Genomic DNA, 23,993 nt, shown 5'->3' on the forward strand with positions numbered 1-23,993 from the left:
TAGCCGGCATTCCCTGCATAAACGGCGAGGTAGGGGGCACATGCTACCAACTACGCACAGTGGAAGTTCTTCTAGGGTGGCATTGGGCTGGGTACAGGTATCACAGACTAATGCTGGATGTGCAGTGATAGATAGTGTATTGGGGTGCAGTGTACTGTGTCCTGAAGACACCCTACACCAGCTAGAAGGGTCATGCTCACAGAGGGTGCCCCACGCATGCCTCACACTGCCAGACCCCCGAAGAGGAACCCGATGACCTTGGGGGAGGTCCGGGACTTTGCGCTCTCCGCTGGGAAGCCCATGGTGATGCGGCCACAGCAAGGTGACAGCAGCGGGCCACCGAAAGGAGCGCACGTGATGGACTACGGGCAGGCCCGCTTTCAAGCCCCGTCACATCCACCTCCGTAGCCGGCACCCACCCGCCATCTTAGAATGGTGACTCTGTCCCCATGCAGAACCAAAGTGCGAAGAAAACAAGAAGTATTTGAATTCCTTACTGAATGCGCCGCATATGTCCGTACGGTTTAGAAAAAAGTGTTTACGTCCTCAATGTAGAAAATTGATTTATTTTTAAACTGTAATCATTAATATCCATAATATCACAGTGTTCTGTGTATGCTTAAAGAGGTGACACGGGCCGCGTCATGGAAGGCAAAGGGCTGAATGGAAAGAACGAGCGCTTACTAAGAAAACAGTTAAAGCACGGTCGGAGGGAGGCGTTATGGGTGGCACGCACCGATGGGCGGGAGGTTGTGGTGGGGGGACAGCACGGGGAGATAAAGGAAGATGCAATAAAATGCAAGAAGTGACATGCAGGACATGGTGGTGGGAGGACGGCATGGGGAGATAGTGATTTACGGAGTACAATTAAATATTATTAACTCAGCAGGCATGCAGGGGAGAAAGGCGACAACAAGCTTGGAGGAGACAACATAGCCTCCGGCTCAAAAAGTGTTCAGAGCGACAAGGAACAAGCATTTACAAGTGGGGCCGGACAGCGGGAGGGGGGGCGGGAACGGGCACACGGACAGCGGGAGGGGGGAGGCGGGAACGGGCACACGGACAGCGGGAGGGGGGAGGCGGGAACGGGCACACGGACAGCGGGAGGGGAGGGGAGCACTCACCTGGACGTCTTCCGGCCGCGGTCGGCCTGGAGAAATGACCCAAAAAAACCTTCGAAGAAAAAAATAAATAAACCACCGCTCACCGCCGCATGACCTTCTAAAAGGGGCGGGATGAGTAAAAATCGCCGGAACGCCCACGAATCTGCTCGGGCAATGAGTGACGCATCTCTGTTCCAATGGCTAGCCTCCATTTATGGAGCTAGCCAATGGAACAGAGAGGCGGGACAAAGCCCCAGACTGTTCTCAAAAGATTTCGCCTGCGCGAACGCTGCTGCGCAGCGGATCACCAGGCGAAACCTAAAAAGGGACCTCAGATGGTATGCCCCCTTATGCATGATTATTGATTGTAGATTGTTCATATTATCAATAATATAGTCTTTGTAAGAATTCCATGTGCTCCACTCCCCTTACTACTGGGATGCGTAGCTGAAGATCCCTACTGCAGGAGGAAGCTGGTGGCATTACTGTTAGTTATTGCCCATTGTAGTATTGTTAGATCATGAACGAGGGGGCACATCCCCATTCCCCAGGAATGACTCCGTGAAATTATTGTTTGCAGTGAGAGAGTTAAGAACTAAGGGCCTCATTTGGATGTCGGTCGCTGGTAGGAGGCTTTACGACCGACATCCATGGTTCAAACTCCAACCGCCTTGTTACAAAGAAGGCGGTCAGAGTTTAAACCATCTGGTCAATCTGACTGACTTCTGACCGGACTCAAGGAGACTTCGACCAGTTGAAAATCGATCATAATCCCTTATGGATGGTGTTTCTGCTGTCGGGATTATGATGTCGGTTTCCGACACGCTTTCCCTGTGGGGGTTTCCAACATGGAAAGCCTGTCGTAAAGCGACTTTGGGGGCCCCTAGCAGAGTCCCCTTCTTTCCGTGGCCTATGGTTGTGGGCTGGGGGGACACCCATGGTGCCCCCCTGAAAAGTCCTACACTTTGTGGCAGGCTCCATGAGGAGCCTGCCACACGGTGCAGGGTTTTCCATAAACTCCTGTTTCTCTGGGGGCTTGTGCAACGTACGGTTTCCAACTGCCGCACCGTGTGCCATCATACCATAATTGTGGTTTCGGACCGCCATCCTGAGGTCAGTTGGATCCGAAACCACAGAGATGTCTGTTGGAGGCAACTCCAACCGACATCATAATCAGGCCCTATGTGTCTATACAGGCACCCAGAGAGAGACACTGGGGCATTTGGGTACCCTTTCATGAGTCCATTGCCCTTTAGGCAGAAAGGAGTAGAAGCTCCCCATCTATAATACCATCCTTACCAGTAACCCAGAGTGGCTGGGGACCCACTGCACACCTATGACATCCGTTCACTTATTTGCAATGTTCCCCTGATGTAGATGGCCAAGTACTACTGAGTAGAACTATTTGTCTGATCTCCACCCTGACTTCATTTCGCCTCCAGGACTGCACTTTTATTTTGGATTTGAAATGTTTGGTTCACTAATGCTGTACCTACATATGCCATTGCGATGAAAGTATTTAATAAGCAGGTTTGAAAACAAATAAATAAATAAGGACATTAAGTGCCAGATGTAGGACCCTTTTTTGCGGATGAAAATGGGAGAACCTCCCGTTTGTGGCCGTAAAAAAGTGTAATAGCATTTGCGACTCTCACTCTTATGAAGGGAAGTCCCTTCTTAATAGCGAGTCAACATGCTGTGTACTAGTGTTTTGCGACCGCATTTGCGGCCGCAACACACTAGCAGTCTACCATCTACTTCAAGTAGGTGGTAAACCACTCGCAAAGGGGAAGGGGTCCCCAAGGGAACCCATCCCCTTTGTGAGTATGTTGGAAAATATTTTTTTAAGAGCAGGCATTGGTCCCAGAGACCACTGCCTGCCCTTAAAAAACATGAAACTGAAAAGTGTCATCTTTCTTTTTTAAATGCATCCCGTTTTCCTTTAAGGAAAACGGGCTGCACTAAAAAAAAAAAACCTGCTTTATAAAAAAGCAGTAATGGTGGTCTGCTGTGCTGCTGAGCCCAGCCTGCCACCATCCCTTGGAGGGCTTGTCATTCCCAATGGGCTCGCAAATTGCGAGAGGCTCATTAATATTCATGATCCTCGCAATTTGCAACCCCTTTGGGAATCGCAAACACTGTAAAACACACTTTTGTACATGCAAAATAGCGCATCGCAAATTGCGAGTTGCAAATAACTCGCAATTTGCGATGCGCTGTTTTGCAGGTTGTACATCTGGCCCTAGATACATGTTTTTATCATTATAAAAAAGTAGTAATGTAATTTTCAACCTCACAAGTGACTAGTGATGGCATAACTAGAATGTGATGAGGAAAGTAGACTCGTTATTCAGGGAGTTTGGATTCCATTTTGACGTCTGCATGATGCACACTTACCCAGAGACAGATTTGCAGCATAAACACTGAACTGCCTCTTGGGATATTAATGCCTACATCTACCAATAGGTGGCAGTTCAAGTTGAATATAGCAAGAGATTCCTGAGATTATTTAATGAAAGATTAGGAAGGGAAATCTCTTTTCTAGTTGATACACTGAGAGAGCGCCATTTACAGTGAAATTTGTAGGGGTGCATCATATGTACAAGTAGTCAGCACCCGCATATATAGAGGACTTTAATCATGTTGAAATGCAATGTGGGATGGAGAATTAGAGAAACTGTTATTGGAAATCTGAAGAGCCAGGGTTAAGAATTACATCCACACTTGCTGTATAACCTAGAAATGTCGTTAAGATGAAATCTTTCATTAATGAGAAGTGCGTTAAACGAGCACTATTGTGAATTTAGATCTGCTTATTGAAATTAACTGTGCCTTTATATTTGACAATCAGCTTAAACTAGAAAATGCATTTGCTGTTAAGGTTGGAGACCTAGTGAAACAAGAGATTGCTAATGTAAACTGTTGGGCCTTTAACTCAAGCTGAGGCCTAGTTCATAGAATTGATGCAGGCCTGTTTGAAAGTTTTGCTTAGCATTTAGATGTGGAAATGTTTTATAAATGAGGCTGTTAGAAAATGTTGCAACATTATTAGACTGTGAGCCTATTTGCGTATATTCCTTTGCAGGTGCATCACCAAGTAGATTATAGAGTAGAAGGGCCCATTGTGTATGAGAGCTAGAAATGCTAGACTCAGACATGGAGGAGTAGACCAGGAATTTGAAGAAGCAACTAGAGTCGATGAAGAGTCTGGGACCCAAGGACGTCTGCATGGACAAAGATGGAAGAGAGCCATACTGGAAAGTTTCGAAGTTAACACCTCCGAGAGGGGCGTACCTGAAGGCGTGTCATTCACATTGTGGGGTTTCGTATTAGGGACAACACCCCGAGGGTGGAGGTAGAGCAGATGGGCTGAGGAGCTAGAGAGAGCAGTCGGATGGCAAGGAGCTTAGCTAGGATCGAGAACTACACCTGATTTCAGAGGACGTGGGTGAACTTCTTTGGAAGTCACCACGGCTGACACCTTTTGCTAGGATGGACTGTTGTTAAGTAGGGATGTCACCTAGTATAGTGTAGGGACAGGCTAACCTGAACTTATGTCTATTATCCCGATGAGTACTAGAACTCAGGTTATAGCGATTCTGTTCAGTCTGATGATTCTGGAATTGATCCTCGTATTATTCATCAGTCGCTTGAGACTTTTCCGTAGGATTATGTTTGTATTAGTGCCTGTTTACCTTTTGAACCTCTTGATGAGGTGTTTGTACCTGCAGTTATTTTTGGTTATGTAATAAACCTTTCAAACTTAGTTTGGTCAGTGGTTCTTGGGGGAAGCAATTGGGATTTCTAAAATTCGTTTATTTTCCATATGAAAAGATTGCCTAATTCACTCTATGACAGGTAAAAAGGTCTAGTCGACCTGTGACGGGATTCTGGAGAATGGTAAGCAGACTCTAGAGGTAAAATCCCGCCTTTCCAGTTGGTAGCAGAGTAGGATGGTTTATCTTCTGGAGTGAGGGTAATCTAGAATTAGGTTGAGATTTCCCCGAGGCCCATAGAGAAGCAATGAAGAGTATCCAGAAAGCTGCGGACGGATGGAGTTCCATGGAAACTGACGAAAAGTGACAGTGCGGCAGAAAGCAGCAGGTCGGAGGAGAGTGAGTATGAAAAGGGTCATGTGTTGTTAGATTGCGGTTATGTTGTGTTGTATGTTGTATTGTCTTGCGGAGTTGAGTGCCTGTAGTGTGAAAGAGAACAGGTTGTGAGCGCGCGCAACCAGTGAAAATCTTAAGCTCGAGGGGAGTTTAAGTGGTTCGGGTGTATCGAACACCCAAAGTAATTGTCGACCATTGTTAAGGGGGTCATGAGGTACCATTGATCGCCCGCAGGACCGAGATAGGGGGAACGAATGTGTGAGTGCGTGGGTAACGGACGCTGGTCGGAAGTTGCCGTGAGTTTGTAACCTATCAGTTGAGGCGATTGTCCGGTCGTTCGCGGACAGACATTTGCCGGTTTGGTGACAATTACAGTTAGACTGTGGCCGTACAGTCAGGGAAGTGGTTGCTTGGTCGGAAGTAATCATTTTCAGTGTATGATTGGGACGCATAAGGGACCGCGAGAAGAATGGAGAGAGGAGGGGAACTGCTGCGAAACGGAGGCGAGTGACGTCAGAAAGAGCCGCGCTGGGATTGGTCGGTTAGCGTGGAGCCGCGCTGGGATAGTGCGGTTAGTGAGAAGCCGCGCTGGGATTGGTAGATTGTCATCAGGAAGTAAACGAGTGCTGTAAACAAGTAAACGTTGTGGATTTTCATCATGAAATGTTTTAAATTGTTGCAGAAATGTTTCAAGGGCGACAACAGGATAGAACCTCGGGGTGGGGAGGAGGCTCCACCCGAGGATACTCCAGCTTATTATATGGCAACGAATGTTGGGTTACACACCATATTGTGGCTTAGTACCTGGTGTAAGATGACAGATGGAAACGAAGAATTGACATTTCCTAAATATGGAACGTTTAGACTAGAGGTGTTGTATCAGCTGAAAGCGATTATGGCTGCGTTGCGACCCTTGCCCAGACCAACACAGTTCGAAGCACTAAATGCATGGATCAGGGCAGCCCATGAACAGAACAGAGATAGGAGACAAGAGAGGGTGAAACGATCAGTTAGGGCGGTTCAAGATGCGAGATGGGATGCATTGGCCAAGAGGTGGAGGGTACAGACCATAGAAGGGGATAGGTTGTACCCATTGCTGGAAAAGACAGGGGATGCACAGAGGAAAAGTACGGAGGATGAAGACAGTGAGACAGACGACAGCCTGATAGAGAGGCTGTTGTCAGAGAGACCACCTCCATACAATCCTGAGTTGGAAGGAACGCAAACACCAGCAAAGAACTGGGGAGTCTCGGACGGGGATGGAGGGGGTAAAATGGTGAGTGAGTCAAGTACCTTAGGGGACAAGTTTTGCCCAGAAGAAGGGAAAAGGGTACCTCCACCTTCCCCAGTGGCGAGAGTAGTGGGAAGGTTTACAGTACAAAAAGTTCGGGTAGAAGAGGGCGTCAACTCTCAGAAACTGCCAGATGCTCTTACGGTAAAAGTTACCATAGGTCCCATAGTATCCGCGTACAATCCAGAACAGAAACAATGCGAGAGTTCACCACACAGAGAGAGCGAGAGATGTTTTAGTGAGGACAGGAGTAACGTGGCAGATGGGTGGAGGCAGTTGCCAAAGCCTGTAGAAAGAAGCACTCCTTTGGCAGCATCAGCAGACTCCTCAGAGGAGCACATGGGTTGGAGAGGACCAATGGATCTGAGGGGACCGAGGCCAAGGTCGATGAGGGAATTAAGGCCAGATTTGAGAACTTGGGAGACCATTGTGGACACTCAGAGCGATAGATCGAGGAATGTGTTTGGGTCCGAGAACCAGGAAAGTAGGAGGGTGTCCCACTGCGCACCTGGTGAAAGCAGACAGGAATGGGAACGCGGAAGTGTGGAGAATAGGGGGGCATCCCACCACACCTCCGGAGATAGCCGACAAGAGTGGGACCGTGAAGGCTGGGAAAACAGAAGGGTTCCCCCTAACACACCTGAAGAGAACAGACAAGAGAGTCAGGACTGTGGCGGGAGGGACTCTAATGGGACTTCTAGTCAAGGTACATTGAGGGCCGCAATTAAGGCAAGAAGGTTAGATGTGCTGAGGCTGAAATCAGAAGTGGAGGAAATAGTGGAAGGTACATTGCCACTAGAAAGAATAGAACTCTATGAACCAGACGAGCTGTTGTTTGTGGCTAAAGATGTTACCCGGAGAGCTAGGACAGCCCATGAGAAACTCTCTGAACTAGCGAATAAGTATGCTGTGGATTTGACAAAGACAAAAGCGCTGCAGGGTGGCCATAGGTTGCAGTACTCGGACCAAGATCTAGAAGAAAAGAGGGTGATCGGGTTAAAAACTCACATCAGGGAACTGATTATGGGAATACGAACGTGGTCAAATTTGGAGAAGTGGGAAGAAAGGTGGTCAAAGAAGAAGACGGTTAGACGAAGTGCTATTGAGACATCCCCGGGAGGAGGATTGATGCATACAGAAGCATACCCCTTGCGGGAGGTGGCTCATGGGGGTTATGTACATGTACCCTGGAGTAGGGGAGATCTGGCTGCCTTTACGAACACATTTCCCAAGTTGCGTGAGAGTCCAGTGGAATGGTACAAGCAGGTAGAGAGGTTCGTTAAAATCTCAAAGGTGCTGTGGATTGATTTGAACACGCTGTTTGACATTGTGGTTCCAGGTGATTTGTGGATAGCATGTAAGGTCAGTGTGGAATGGCCCACAGCGGAGCCAGAGCGAGATGCCGCCACAAATGGACCGTCACCCAGGGTGATGGCAAAGTATGAGCAAGCGATCACGTGGCTGAAGACCAAGGTACCTCCACAGGACATTGATTGGGTGAAAATAGATCGGACTAGGCAGGAACCAAAGGAAACAGTGCATGAATATTACGAGAGGCTATTGCAGATTTTTAAGCAGTACAGTGGGTTAGATGTGATGGACCCAAAGGACATGGGACAGTTCGTATCCAAGTTTGTTCTGGGACTGAGGCCTGATATTTGCCTTATGATTCAGCAACATTTAATCTGTTGGCAAAACAAGCCTCTGGATGAGATCTTGAGATATGCGAGGTATTGCAGTGACGAGATAGACTCGAAGACAAGGAAGCTGAAGGACAAACTGATGTTAGTACAGATGCAATCGGGAGGACAGGGTCAGTCAGGCAATGGCACCTTGGGAAGAAAATCAGGGGGACAGAAGAGGGACAATGAGGAGGGTCCGAGACCAAGGGTAGATATAGCGACCCTGAAAAAGACGACCAAGTGCCACCAATGTAATGAGGTCGGGCATTGGAGACGCGAGTGCCCCCATAACCCAGACAATCAGGTACAGGAGGAGGAGGAGGAGGAAGTACAAGCCCCTCCGGTACGGAAGGTGACAGTGACCAAGTTCCAGACGATGAAAGGGGGGACGTCAGCCCCTAGGGTTCCGGTTCCCCAGCCACCGAAGATTTCAACAGGGAACAAGGTATACAAGCAGATGCCTTTCATAGTGGAAGGGGACGAGTGTTACCAATTTGACCCAGTGACCGGACGGTATGTGGATGGGGAGGAGGGCTCTACTCTTGGAGCAGTACTGGAGGTAGATCAGAGAGGACCGTTTGTAGAGGCAGATGTAGATGGACATCCCACCACCTTTCTGGTTGACACTGGTGCCTCTCGCTCCACTGTGCGGTCTGCGGTAGTCCCCAACTTACCCCTTTCAGGACAGACCATACAAGTTGTAGGAGTAGCAAACAGAAGAATGACAAACCCCCTGACTGAGCCAGTCCCTGTGAAGATCGGAAGTTTCAGAGATAGACACCAGTTCGTAGTGTGTGATTCTAGTCCTGTGTGCCTGTTAGGAAGGGATCTTTTGTGTAAACTCAATTGCACCATCTATTGTACCCTCAAGGGAGTTGAGTTGCAGACAAACGATGACGATGCAGATTTTAAGGTTGCAAATACGCATGTGTGCATTGAACTGTACCATGCTCTGACGGTGGAAGAACTCCCTTGGGACCTGAGAGATTCAGTCTCACCACAGGTGTGGGACTTTACAGGGGAGGAAATCGGGTTAATCAAAGGAGTAGAGCCAGTTAGAATTCAAGTGAAGCCGAATGCTGAATTCCCAAGGACACCCCAGTACAAGTTGACTCCGGAAACAATTGCAGGGATAAGACCCGTGATTGAGTCCATGATTAGACAGGGAATACTAAAGGAGGTTATGGGCAGTCCCTGTAACTCTCCGATAATGGGGTTGCAGAAACCAAGTGGGAAGTTCAGGATTGTGCAGGATTTACGAAAGGTTAACAACATAGTTGTTCCATGCTGTCCAGTGGTACCGAATCCATCAGTGATACTGTTTCAGATACCGTTCCAAGCTGAATGGTTTTCTGTGATTGATTTGTGTCAGGCTTTCTTTTCCATCCCATTGCACGAGGAGAGCCAATTTCTTTTTGCGTTCAAAATAGAGAGTCGCGTCTTAATATGGTGTCGTATCCCACAAGAGTATACAGAGAGCCCATCGATCTTTAATCAGCTGCTGAAAAGGAATCTTGAGAGTCTGGTACTGCCTGCAAGAAGTGCAGTATCTGGGTCACAGAATAGAGAAGGGAAAGAGAAAGGTGTCGCCTGACAGGATTGAGACTATCATGAGAATGACTGTGCCCTCGACACAAAGAGAGGTTAGGATGTTCTTAGGTATGGTTGGCTACTGCCGACAGTGGATTGCTAACTTTTCCCTGAAGGCGAAACCATTGCAGAAACTGACGCACAAGGACGTGAGTGATCCGGTACCATGGGACACAGATTGTATGATGGCCTTTCTCGAGCTGCGAGAGGACCTGTGTCGCGCTCCAGCTCTGCGAATGCCCGATTACACCAAATCATTTGCATTGTTCTGCTGCGAGAGAGAGGGGTGTGCATTGGCAGTCTTAGTGCAAGACCATGGAGGAGTCCGTAGACCAGTTGCATACTTCTCGGCTACCTTAGATCCAGTAGCCTCAGCGTTGCCCTGATGTCTCAAATCCGTTGCTGCAACAGGTGTCAGCATTGAAAGATGTGAAAGTATCGTGATGGGATATCCACTGACAGTGCATGTACCTCATTCTGTGGAATTGTTGATGACCAGGACCAAGACGCAGCACTTGACCAACAACAGACTCACACGCTACGAGCAGGTTATACTTGCTGCGGAGAATGTGACTCTCAGGAGGTGCTCTGTCTTGAATCCTGCTACTTTGTTGCCATTACCAAATGATATAGAAGATGATTGGGAAGACCATGATTGTCTTGATGTGACTGAACTGTGCACCAAACCTAGACCGGATATTGTTGATGAGCCATTGACAGACCCTGATGAAATTTACTTTGTGGATGGTTCATGTGTAAGAGACAATACTGGTCAGTTGAGAGCAGCGTTTGCTGTCTGTACTATTTCTGGAATAATTGAAGCAGCCTGTCTGGAAGGACTACACTCCGCGCAGGTGGCTGAGATAATTGCGTTGACGCGTGCCTGTTTGGCAGCCAACGGGATTCGGATCACCATATTCACTGACAGCCAATATGGGTTTGGGGTGGTTCATGACTTCGGTCAATTGTGGTCTCAAAGGGGCTACATGATATCATCGGGCTCCCCAATAAGGAATGGCGAATTTATCAGGTTATTGCTGGAGGCCTTGCAAGGTCCTGCAGAGATAGCCGTGGTAAAATGTACAGCCCATACCAAAGGTACGGATTTTGTGACAATGGGGAATCGTTATGCTGATGAAGTTGCACGATACTGTGCGGAGCAGGGATACTCCTTTACCGAACAAACTATTGAGGGGCGAAGGGAAAGAACCGAACTAAGCATGATGCTTGAGGTGGCAGACACATGGGAGGAGTTGAGAGACATGCAGGGACAAGCGTCAGATTATGAAAGAAGGGTGTGGGAATCGGCTGGTTGTGTCAAGGGAGAGTTGGATATGTGGGTTTTGACTGATGGACGAGCTGTGTTGCCAAATGTGCTGGTGAGTGCAATGGCACGACAGATACATGGTCCTGTGCATCTAGTAAGGGATGCAATGGTGCGTGTGTTCAGACAAACGTGGTACAATCCAAAATTTAGACAGGCGGCGGAAGCAGTATGTCAGAGATGTGTAACCTGTCAACAGCTGAATATTGGGAAAAGAACACCTGTTACATTGAGTCACATTGGGAGGTCCGGCGGACCTTTCTATAGGATGCAGATAGATTTCATTGAGATGCCGAGGTGCAATTGCCTCAGGTATGTCTTAGTGATTGTGTGTGTGTTCTCTAGATGGGTTGAGGCATATCCCACTCGTAGGTGCGATACACTCACAGTAGCGAAACTATTGTTGAGGGAATTGGTGCCACGATTCGGGGTTCCGACCTCTTTGGAATCGGACAGAGGAAAGCACTTTAATAGCAATGTTGTGAAGATGCTCTGCTCTGCCTTGAACATAGACCAGAGACTGCATTGTAGCTACCGTCCAGAGGCTTCTGGCATAGTGGAGCAAATAAATGGAACCCTTAAAGCCCGAATGGCAAAAGTGTGCTCATCCACATCCCTGAAGTGGCCCGACGCATTGCCGTTGGTACTAATGAGTATGCGTAGTACCCCAGACAGGAGGACAGGGCTTTCACCTCATGAAGTGCTGATGGGGAGTGCTATGAGGCTGCCATCTATTCCTACAACTGCTTTGCTGAATATCACAGATGACCTGATCCTTGATTACTGCAGGGGACTTTCTGACGTCATACGTTCTGTGTCTCTTCAGGTGCAGGCTGCTGAAATCCCGGCTTCTAGCGACCTTTGTCACGACCTATGCCCTGGTGACTGGGTCCTGGTGCGGAAGCAGGTGCGGAAGAGCTGCCTGGATGTACGTTGGAGAGGCCCTTTTCAAGTGATCCTAGTCACTACTACTGCTGTGAAGTGTGGCGGATTGCCAAATTGGGTCCATGCTTCTCACACCCGACGAGTCCCAGCACCCGTGGAGGGAACGGCTCCTCCCGTAGATGAAAATAATAAAGAAGAAGAGGATTCATCAGAGGGGGCAAGTCAAGCTGTGGGGGTGCCTGTGGAAGTTGGGGACTCCCCTGATCAGGCAGGAAACGGCCAAGACGAAAGTGACATGGAATCTGCCTCAGAAGGAGGAAGTGGCGGAGAAGGTGATCTGAGCGCAGAGGAGGTTGACAGTGGAGACGAACAGGGTGTGCAAACGAGAAACAGAAGGGCAAGAAGTGCAGAGGATCATTGACCCGAGAGACGGAGGCGAATGAATGTGAGATTGGCTTCCGCAATAGATCTTGCCCCTGTGTCCGAAGAATCAGATCCGGAAGAGGGAGAACAAGGAGCTGAGCAAAGGGGTCCGAGAAGGTCAAGGAGGGTGAGAGTACCTTGCCGAAGATACGCCACTCCAGAGTGGACCTACCCTTTCACAAATGCCAGGGGTACTGAGGTCCGGGAGGGTGAGGTCAGTGGCAGTGACCAGTACGATCCCAAATGTTAAGCTGGAAGTGATACTGTTAGTACCTGAACTTGAAATTGAAGGAGTACTAACACTCACTATTCCCAATCCCCCTTACCTAAGCAAGATACGTGATTTACTTCTGGATAGATTGGTTTTTCCTACATTTGGTCCAGATATACCAGCTTATGACGCAGTTGTGCTCCGCATGGAACTTTTAGACTATGTGTTGCAGGCAATCGGATCAAGTATCATCATTGATTATTAAGGACTTGAAAAGACGTTGAAAAGACTTTGTAAATAGCTGTTGAACTTAACCTAGAGCCGAGTGGAAGAAGAACAAATTTAGGGACTTTCCACAGAGGGCGGAGAAGGGTTAGGGCTGTCTATTGTTGAAGCAAAAGGAAGAACTGAAAACGGGGATTTCTGCTTTCCGAGGTGGTTCGAGAGACTCAAATAGCAAAGAAGGAGACTTTTGGGTACTTTCTGAGAACAAACTATTTTGTGCTGAGACCATGGCGCCTGGAAACCCGAATCGTAGAGCCAAGTGCATAGTAGGCACTCTTTTAGGAGGAGTGATACTCCTTATAGCTATAGTAGTTTTAGTTTCCTATTTTGCACCGCACGAACAGGTAGAGTAGGCTGGGGGGACACCGACACCTACCACCCCTAGTCAGAAAGAAGACAGAGAGCGAAGAGAGAAGGCTTTGTTAGCTGCAGAAAGTCGCAGGCTACATACAGATCTGTCTAAGGGAAACTTTGGACAGAATGCATATGCAAAGCTATTGTATGAATACATTGATGCGATGGATGCGAAGGACTGTTATGTGTGTATGCAATTGCCAGCTTCAGTAGATGAGGGCATTAGATACCATCACCTTCCCTTGACATATGGAATTTCATGTAGTTTGCTGATTAGTATACTTTATGGGCGAAATCATTTTGAATATTTCTTTTCGAATTATGATGCTGTGTTGCCAGAAGTCCCGAATTACAAGCATTTGAACAAGTGGGATTATTATAAGTCAGAGGACAGACATGGATATTTTTTCATTCCCACCCAGGAGCTAGACACACCGTATGCACACCGACACAACTTGACCTGCTTATTATCTGAGACGGAGAAGAAGTTCATTGAGCAAGTGGAAGATAGGTACACAAAGCAAAAACAGTTGCGAGATTCAGGGCAAGGCAAGGTAGATTGGACGGAGGAAGAGAAGCAGCATAAGTCAAGAGGGAGTTATGGTCCAATAGCTCTGGATGAAGTGCAGAAGGGGAAGTTGTGTCTTCACAGACCACAGACGTATTATGAAAATGTGTATGTGGGTCATACTACGTGTGAACACACCTTCACATTGGAATACTACACCAAAGATTTCCTGAAGAGCGTGGTGCAAGTGATTCCTACTGTGTATTTTGTTTGTGGAAAGAATGCGTATGTGAGGTTTCCAGAGAAGTGGTATGGAACTTGCTATCTAGCAATTATCTTTCCCAAGATTTATCATACAGAAGATTTTGCACTCTTAGAGGGAGGGCCTCAAAGGAGGGTAAAGCGAGGGGAAAGTGCTGGAGCAATTGTGGGAGATGTGTTTGGAGCAGCGATACCTATGTTGGGTGTCATTTTGAATGATATAAAGACACGGCGGTTGGCAACTGTAGTGGATGAATTGTCAATGAATACAACCAAGTCATTAGTGCTGGTTGAGGGTGAGATGTTGTCGATTAGGACAATGGTTTTACAGAACCGTCTTGCCCTAGACGTCATTCTAGCGAAAGAGGGCGGGGTCTGTAAACGATTGAAGGTCCAAGAATGTTGCACTTATATACCAGACAATTCTAAGGATCTGGAGAAATATATAAGCAACATTACTGCAATCCATTATGAATTTGAGGACTTGACACAAGAGAATGTGTGGGAGACGGTTGGCAAAGGATTTGGGAAAGTTGGAAACTGGTTTGCCAATTTGGGGAAGAGTTTCCTTGGGTTTGTACTGAAACCCCTTATCATAGCAGTGGCATGTGTGATTGGGTTGTGGGGTTTGGTAAGATTGTACAAGTGGTACAAGTCCAATAGATTGGTGAGATCAATGAGAGCGCAAGAGATGCGAATGGAGAGGCTGCAGGACAGTCAGTACCGCAGCTTGAGAGCGTTGGAAATGCTCAAGCGAGGGAAAATGGCCACAAGCTCGGTTTAGTTAGTTCTTACCCTGAGGATGATGTAAGGTGGTGATGACACGGGTCATCAAAGGAGGGAACTGAGAGAGCGCCATTTACAGTGAAATTTGTAGGGGTGCATCATATGTACAAGTAGTCAGCACCCGCATATATAGAGGACTTTAATCATGTTGAAATGCAATGTGGGATGGAGAATTAGAGAAACTGTTATTGGAAATCTGAAGAGCCAGGGTTAAGAATTACATCCACACTTGCTGTATAACCTAGAAATGTCGTTAAGATGAAATCTTTCATTAATGAGAAGTGTGTTAAACGAGCACTATTGTGCATTTAGATCTGCTTATTGAAATTAACTGTGCCTTTATATTTGACAATCAGCTTAAACTAGAAAATGCATTTGCTGTTAAGGTTGGAGGCCTAGTGAAACAAGAGATTGCTAATGTAAACTGTTGGGCCTTTAACTCAAGCTGAGGCCTAGTTCATAGAATTGATGCAGGCCTGTTTGAAAGTTTTGCTTAGCATTTAGATGTGGAAATGTTTTATAAATGAGGCTTTTAGAAAATGTTGCAACATTATTAGACTGTGAGCCTATTTGCGTATATTCCTTTGCAGGTGCATCACCAAGTAGATTATAGAGTAGAAGGGCCCATTGTGTATGAGAGCTAGAAATGCTAGACTCAGACATGGAGGAGTAGACCAGGAATTTGAAAAAGCAACTAGAGGCGATGAAGAGTCTGGGACCCAAGGACGTCTGCATGGACAAAGATGGAAGAGAGCCATACTGGAAAGTTTCGAAGTTAACACCTCCGAGAGGGGCGTACCTAAAGGCGTGTCATTCACATTGTGGGGTTTCGTATTAGGGACAACACCCCGAGGGTGGAGGTAGAGCAGATGGGCTGAGGAGCTAGAGAGAGCAGTCGGATGGCAAGGAGCTTAGCTAGGATCGAGAACTACACCTGATTTCAGAGGACGTGGGTGAACTTCTTTGGAAGTCACCACGGCTGACACCTTTTGCTAGGATGGACTGTTGTTAAGTAGGGATGTCACCTAGTATAGTGTAGGGACAGGCTAACCTGAACTTATGTCTATTATCCCGATGAGTACCAGAACTCAGGTTATAGCGATTCTGTTCAGTCTGATGATTCTGGAATTGATCCTCGTATTATTCATCAGTCGCTTGAGACTTTTCCGTAGGATTATGTTTGTATTAGTGCCTGTTTACCTTTTGAACCTCTTGCTGAGGTGTTTGTACCTGCAGTTATTTTTGGTTATGTAATAAACCTTTCAAACTTAGTTTGGTCAGTGGTTCTTGGGGGAAGCAATTGGGATTTCTAAAATTCGTTTATTTTCCATATGAAAAGATTGCCTAATTCACTCTATGACAGGTAAAAAGGTCCAGTCGACCTGTGACGGGATTCTGGAGAATGGTAAGCAGACTCTAGAGGTAAAATCCCGCCTTTCCACACTGCTTCTCTTTTTTGAAGCCAGCCATACATGGAATGGCTTTGATCTCATTTGCTTGCACAAAGATGCCGAAATCTTTGCTTTATCTTTGCCTGGTGTCATTTTTTTTAAAGTTCTCCCAGTGAGTAAAAGGCTGTTGCTGTTGTGTGTCGTGACAATCATGTTACGAGGTCACATTTTAGCAAGGCTGACTTAGGGCCTGATTACGAGTTTGGCAGTCCATTGGACAGCCAAACTTGTGGTAGAGGTGCGGTGCCAGTCGAGAACCGCCGCACCAGAAGTCTGACTGTCATATTACGAGTACGGCGGTCAGAGCACTTTGGGACCACCGCAACCACCAGGGATCCGTGATCCCTGGTGGTGGCGTGGTTGTCTGGAGAAACAATATGCATTGTGGTGCCGCTGCGGCACCGCCATGCATATTACTAGTCCCCCCACGCCAGCCTTTTAATGGAGGTGAGCCCGCCATGAAAAGGCGGCTGTGGGGAAACAAAGGGGGCGCTACAGGGCCTCCTGTTGCCCCTGTGCATGGGGTGTATGCAGGGGGGCACATGTTGTGCCCCCTGTGTACGTGCACCCCAGTTCCTGCATGGCATAGACTGCAGGAACATGCATTGCCAGTCCTGCCGTGGTGCTGTTCTGAGGCTCACTTCTTAGCCTTTAAACTGCACGACTGTGGGACCGCCACACTGCCTGCCCGTCAGGCCACAAATTAACTCGTAATCTAGCAGGCGTGTGGCAGTCAGGTTTGGTGGTGTGCCAGCGGGGTTGTACCGTGCCTCCAAATTCGTAATCAGGCCATAGTCTTCCCTCTTTCGGAGATAGGTAAATTGAGTGCCATTGAATAGTGCTTGGAAAGAACATACGTGTGGTTTGCAGCACTATATTAAAATCTATTTATTGTTATAATTTGGACTTTTGTTATTTCATCTACTCTTCTCCCAGAAATTGGATTCTGAAGATCATACACATATAGATAGATGGGCAGCAGTGTACATAGAAAACATATTCAAAAGCAACGCCTATGTTGCTGCAGAAAAACAAAACAAAAATCATGCAGTTGTTAATAATGACTCCAACCGAGAAGAATTGTTCAGTTTTACCTCCATTGGTTACAGTATTTCCCCATCCAGATACAGTGCACCAGGTGCCGGCGGCCACACAGCTGGTCGGCAGCGGAATCGGTTGGACATAATGGTTGTACTGTGCCGGCTGAGCCAGTTTGATCAGCATGATGTCGTTATTGAAAGTTTGGGGATTGTAGTTTGGGTGCTGGATTTGTTTCACAGCAGCTATTGTTTGTTCCATGCCTTCGTAAGCAGATAGCACATATTCACCCAGGTGGACTTCCATGGTACCGGGTCTACAAAACAGATCAAATATTTGAGAGAGGAAGACATAGAATGTGTCAGAGATACACAGAAAAATGGGAGACTTGATGGAGAAAACACTTGGAAACAAAGCTACACCCTAGTCGCCCTCCATCCCTCCATTCTTGCACAATAAGCAAGAGAGTAGCCAGAAAATTAAAATACCCTCCACTTTGATCCATACCTCAAATGCTATCGGGTAAGTGAAATGAGTAAGCCCTACCCACTCTAGATGAAGCCCCTTCTTCCCACCTTCCATCCATTTATCTCTACATTCTTTATGCTTTTCATGCACCCATCTAACAATCTGTTCATGCTTCTATACACCAATCCATCTACTCACCATTCCATCATCCACCCTTTCATCATTACAGTCTTCCATCCATCCTTCTATTCATACTTCCAACCATTCATCCATCCTTTTATCCACCCATCTAGTCTTTTTCCTCCCTCCACCAGCACACTCTTTTTATATTAATCCTCCAATCCATCCATTCTCACTTCTATCCAGGTATCCATTTATCTATCCACCCATTCAGTCAGCCTTTCATCATTCCAGCCACTTTCTTTCACCCACCCATGCAAATGCAGTTTTACCCTTCTATTCGTCAAACCTTTCACCCATGCACCCATCCTTCATACTTTCAACCCTTGCTACAGTTCTTCCTTATTTTCCTATGTCCTTCTTTTCACTCTTCATTTCAGCCATTTCTTACTCTCTCCTTTTCTCCTAATTTCTTTGCTCTGAGTAACTTTGAACCCCAGACCTCTGTTATTGTTTTTCCTTACTTTTGCTTTTTAGGAGCTTTTGACAGGCTCATAAACTATTATAATTGTCAACTCTAGCCAATTGAAGGCAGTTTAAGCATCTGGTGAAAGTGGCAAAGCCTCCATAGATGTCTGGACTGCCAGGGGATATGTGCTGGTGTTCTCACGTGGTTCCTTGAAGACCAACCCAGGACAATGTCAACTTTTTTATTCCAGGGATTCCATCTCTGACAAGTGGGTTTCCTGCAAGAATGGTAAGTGTGATTTCTGATTTCTTTATGTTAAGATAATGAAGGACCCTTATCCTTATAATCAAGTGTAACATGAATATTGGACATTGTCATGTTTGTCACAGGTACCAGATATCCTGGTCGCAATCTACCTGTCTCACCAGTCTGTCTTCCACCACTTCCAGACGTTTCTGTGTTAACTCCAGCTGCTTGTGGAAGGTTGAAAAGTCAGCTCTGAAAGACTTGATTTTAGTAACTACTTCTGATATTATAGAATCCAGTGATAAGGAAGCGCATCAATGAGACTCCTTTCATTATGGATTCCAATATTATCTCTTACTTTTTGGGTGGGCGATGTTAAGGGGGGGTTTGGAGGCTTTTAGTGATTCTGCCTACCTTATTGCTGTGCTGTTCTTGACAGACGTGCAGTATGGCCTTTCATATTAAGTGTGTTTGTAGGTTTCAGCAGCAGGTGATCTTAACCTGTATAGTTCAATAACATGAGAGCATCCACAGGAGACTATTATTACAAGTGCCCTTGTGTAGATTAATGAAGATTCCACCATGGATAGTGTAGGTCATGCTACTGCTGTGTTTCTCATGTAGTCAAGACAGCAGTGTCTCAGGTCAGTGTTGAAAGTGAAACAATTCTGTACTGCATTTGTGAAAAAATGTCTTTGATCGCCGGTTTGTTGATTAATTAGGTGGTAAACTATCAAAGTGTGGCCAACTCACTCCTGCCTTGGTCTGGAGAAGCAATGCAACTATTAAATAATGGTTAATGATCAGATCAAATGTTTGAAAAATCTCTCTATAACATTTTTAAAAACCTCTCACTTCTATTTATGCAAATATATTGGCAACAGATGTTTACTTGAGTTTCCATCTAGTGGCACCTCTACATCTACCATGTAGCCAGCCTTCTCTTGTGGTACCTGCTCTGGTTTTATACTCCTTATCACAAGTGCTGTTAGGGGATCAGAGAAAGGATTAACAACTCTTGGATATACAGCATCATCCTACTGGGGTTTCATAGGGACATGAATGACTTGGGGTCATGTGTTTTTATTTGGTAGGACAGAGACTTGTTGCCCCTGTGACACAGCACAGAGAGCTGAATCGTTGGTGGTCAGACAGACTGGTCTAGGACCCTGATTTTTCTGACAAGTTTTGTTTCCATTTCGCTGATCCACATTGCTCACGGGCAAACTGTTTTGGTCGTGGCACTGCTATAGGCTGTGTTCTTGCACTCTTCAGGTATTGGGTATTTTATGTGTGTGTCACTGTCTTAAACATCTTGCATATTAGAACATTTTCCTACCTCTCTTCCTTGTTGCACAATCGTTTCTTTAATATCTGTGCCCTGCAGTCATGCCCACTGTGGGCCCCACTTTCTTCCAGTCCAGCTGCTTGGTAAAACATCACATAATCTGCACATAATCTGTCATTAGCACGCTGTGGGGCCAAGCCCTAAAGGCCTTTTCGGTCTAAAGTGCATATACTGCGGTTGGAAATGCTTCTATTTATCAGAAATTCACAAAAGGATTCCTGGTTGGTGTAATGATTTTTTGATGTGAATTTCTTCGCCACAAGTTGGAAGAAATCTTCAGGAGTAAATGGTGGGAAAAAGATGGTAAGTTGGCAGAACAATGTGTTATTAGTCTTGTAAATGTTCACTGCAGCCAGGGATTGGGGCAACTTTCCTTCCAGGTTGGGAAGGGGAACAGATCACTTCCAGACTTGGTGAGAGGGTTGGAAAAAGGACTTTCTCTAAGAGGAAGAATGGTTTCCCTGCAAAGAAAAAAAAAGAAATGGGTAGTTCTACGCTATGTAGTTACCTACAGCAGGAACTGTATCCCGGGGGAGATGTCACATGACATTACCAGTAATACCAGTAGTGAGCCTGGAAACATGTGCCTTGTGCTGCTGTCTGGTCCAACCAGTGATAATATCTGTAAATAACACAAAGTAATACATCTGCACCCGTAAGTAGCCATGCTTTTACTGGTTCATGATTGCTAATATTTTTGTGTATTGGCACCTATATTAGCAGGCTAGATGTCACAAATGTTTAAAGATGTACCTGAGGCATGCCACCCAGGGATGGTAAGCCATCTAAAATAGAAGACATACTCTGAAAAATACCAGATTCTTGATTAAATTTTTCCATTGGCTGTGGTGGTTGGACATCAAATTCTCAGGCTGTTGATTGATAGTTTGTAACAGACATAACTAATGTGCGCCTCATGGTATACATTGTGGTAAACTTCAGTTACCTACAGATCATACAATATCTCTCGACATGAATTTTGGGAAATCAAAGTAATATTAAAACAGTTCAACTGACTCAGGGACTGCTTTTTCAGCCCACGTATGTACTTTTATAACTGTTACATATTGAGATTACCATGAGCACACAGTAAAAAGATCTGAGGGGAAAATTTGCTTGAGATAAATGGATCTCATGTCTTCTATTAAACACCTTTAGGCGCGATGTATGTCCAGAAATGATACTCACAGCCCCATGCAATGTGCAGCGGATACGACCCACCACTGATTGAGCAGGGATCCTCCACAAAATTTGTCTCCATTGTTTGTCTTGTATGCCAAATAGGCCTGCCAGGGCACGCTGCCCTTAGCACAGTTGAAGCCATTGACTACATCATTGATATCTTCTACCTTTGTCGGGTATGCACCTGTAAAACACAAATGAAGGGAAATGTTTTTTTTTTTTAAATTTCTTTATTAGCAAGTAGGTAAGAACAGTTACAGCAGTTCCATTATCAGTATAAAGCACACATGTTACATCCTACATGTTAGCAATGATAAGCCAGTTGTCAAAATTTTTCAATTTTATACATGTCCATAAGATTTGACCACAACTCCGCCCACCCAGTCCCTCCCTTCCCCGGCACTTACGTGGATACATCAATTACATACAGTACTTGGCTTAGGCGAGTATTTCTAGTACACAATGTCCATTGTCATATAAACCTATGCAGGGCTATACACATTGCGATATATACATGTTCTTCTCACGTTACACCCAGAGCTATCGTCTCTCTTCAGTGCTGCAATGAGAGTGGGGTCGGGGGGAGTCTACGCATTCCAATCATACCGCTCCCTCGTCTAACCATCTGTAGTCGATGGGGTAGACGGAGTGTCATTACCCGTAGTAAAGGCCTCCACCATATTGTTCCAGTCTAGTGATATTAGGGTCTTCCTGAGTCCCCTACGCTCTTCGCGCTGCAGCGTCACACCCTCCGCCTTCCCCCAGCACACCACCTCTGGCTGCCACATCTCTGGGTCCGGTGACCTAGCCGATTTCCATCACATTGTAATGGTACGCTTGGCAAGTAATAGGGCTAGGTCTGTAAAACGCTCAGTTACGCTCCTTTTCCGCTCTACAGGTCCCAGTCCTAACATGGTATATTCCAAGGAGGTGTATGGCCTGGAAGGAGCCAGTTTATATAATGTGTCTTGGACCGTCTTCCAGTAGTATACCAGTTTTGGGCAACTCCATAGCATGTGTAGGAGGCGCGCATTATCTGCGCCACAGCGGGGGCATGTAGCGGGGGTGTTGGGGAACATCACATGTAATCGGTAAAGGGTGAGGTATGCCCTGTGCAGTATCTTGAGTTGGATAAACTTAAATTTCGGGTTCCTGGACACTTTCTTGGGGAATTTGAGAACACGTTCCCAGTCCTTGTCTCTAAGTGTTCTGCCCAAATCTCCCTCCCACCTGTCTCGCAGTGGTTGCAGTGATGTCGCCCTCCCCATTCGTATACTACTTGTTATCCATTTCGTCAGGTGGCTACCCGATCCCATGAGGTATTTCATTGTGAGCAGGGGGTTAGTGGGGGGTTCTACTCCGTGTGGAGACCAAGTCTTAGTTATATAGCGTCGCAACCCAGTGTGTAAGAGGAACAGCCCCCCAGGGTGTGGTGTGTGGCACGGAAGTCCTCAAAGGACATAATTCTGCCATCTGCGAAGAGGTCTCCCACTTGCGAAACTCCCGCATCGTGCCACACCTTCAGTGTATGGGTCGACAGTGGGCCTGTTCCCGTCGGAATCCCCAGCAGCGGTATCGTGGGGGCGTAAGAGGATTCGGGGGCTGTGTATTTCACCGCCCTCCGCCAGTAGCCGATCGCAAGTCGGAGCAAGGGTGGCGTCCACCCGGGGATCTCCGCCCTTGGTAGTAGCAGTATGAAATGAAGGGAAATGTGAAAGCCCTTAGGGTAGGTGTTTTAAGAGGTCTTAATTATAACACTTTTTGTGCACCGAAATTCAATGAAGGTGAGTGAAAAGCTGGCATATATGGGGGTAAATGCCCAATCTTGTAGAAAAAATTATGATTTACCACCAGCAGACAGTCTGCCAGTCTCTTGTTAGGCATTCAAATAGAAATTTACAATTTTCAAAGATGTAGGTGGGCACCCCCCCAGATATTTTTATGTGGCCGTAAAAAGCAGCACCCTGTTGAAAATCTTAGGCATTGAGTGCAGGACTACTTTCTGGGCTAATCAACTCTGTAGCCATTGAAACAAATAGTTGCTATATATTCAACAGTGTGCACACACCACACACCAATTAATGTGCACAAATCTTTTAAATGTTTAGAGATTTATATTTATTATCTGGGCTCATTGAAGCTGTGGGGCATATTTACAAGCCCCTATTGCCACAAGAACATCACTTCTTACGATGTACCTGTGGCGATAGGGCCTTCGCCTTATTTACAAGGCAGTGTTAAGACACCTAACTTGGCTTAACGCTGCCTTGTAAATAAGGCCCCCTTTCACGCTATGCTTATTGTGAAAGGGGATGGCAATGGGTGTTGCTGTGGGCGTTCCACCACAACACCTATTGATTCTGACGCTGCCCCTTATTTACAAGGGAGGCGTAAATAGGAGGCAGTGCCAGAATTAAGACCCTTGAAAACCTGGTCTTACCCTGGCGCAACGAGATACCTGTGGCTGTTTTCGAGTGTGCTGTGTTGTGGAACACATATGAAAACAGCAAAAGGCCAATGATTGTTTAAGTACATGAAGGTCCCCCTTTCTGCACATAAACAATCCTTTAAAAAAATGCATTTTTGCAACTTCTATGTGTGCTGCATTAGGCAGCACACATAGAAGTTACAAAGCGTCATTTAAAGATTGTTTATGTGCAGGAAGAGGGACCTTCCTGCACATAAAAAATCTTCCCCTGCACACAGACACTCTTGCACTATGATGCTAGGGTGCCTGCATTGGCTCTAGGTTGCTTAGTGTAGCGCCAGTCTAGGGGGAAACGCAGGGCTGCACCATATTCTTGTAAATGGTGCAGGCCTGCGTTTCTAAAGTGGCTAAGTGAGACGTTATACCAG

The 23,993-nt window shown here is 46.4% G+C and overlaps 1 protein-coding gene across 1 annotated transcript in view; it reads right to left on the reverse strand.

The window, feature by feature from the left end:
* The window catches only part of LOC144762898 (trypsin I-P1-like), a 38,782-nt gene extending 17,501 nt beyond the window's left edge, over positions 1-21,281 (reverse strand). Inside the window, exons 1-2 of the mRNA XM_078648195.1 lie at positions 21,144-21,281; positions 17,361-17,620 (exon numbers count right to left, since the gene is read on the reverse strand). Coding sequence (XP_078504321.1) covers positions 17,361-17,620; positions 21,144-21,151 — 268 coding nt within the window. The 5' untranslated portion in view covers positions 21,152-21,281. The remainder of the gene's footprint in view (positions 1-17,360; positions 17,621-21,143) is intronic.
* Between the last annotated feature and the right edge of the window lie 2,712 nt (positions 21,282-23,993).

This window comes from Lissotriton helveticus, chromosome 6 (assembly GCF_964261635.1).
Source record: "Lissotriton helveticus chromosome 6, aLisHel1.1, whole genome shotgun sequence".
NCBI classification, from domain to species: domain Eukaryota; kingdom Metazoa; phylum Chordata; class Amphibia; order Caudata; family Salamandridae; genus Lissotriton; species Lissotriton helveticus.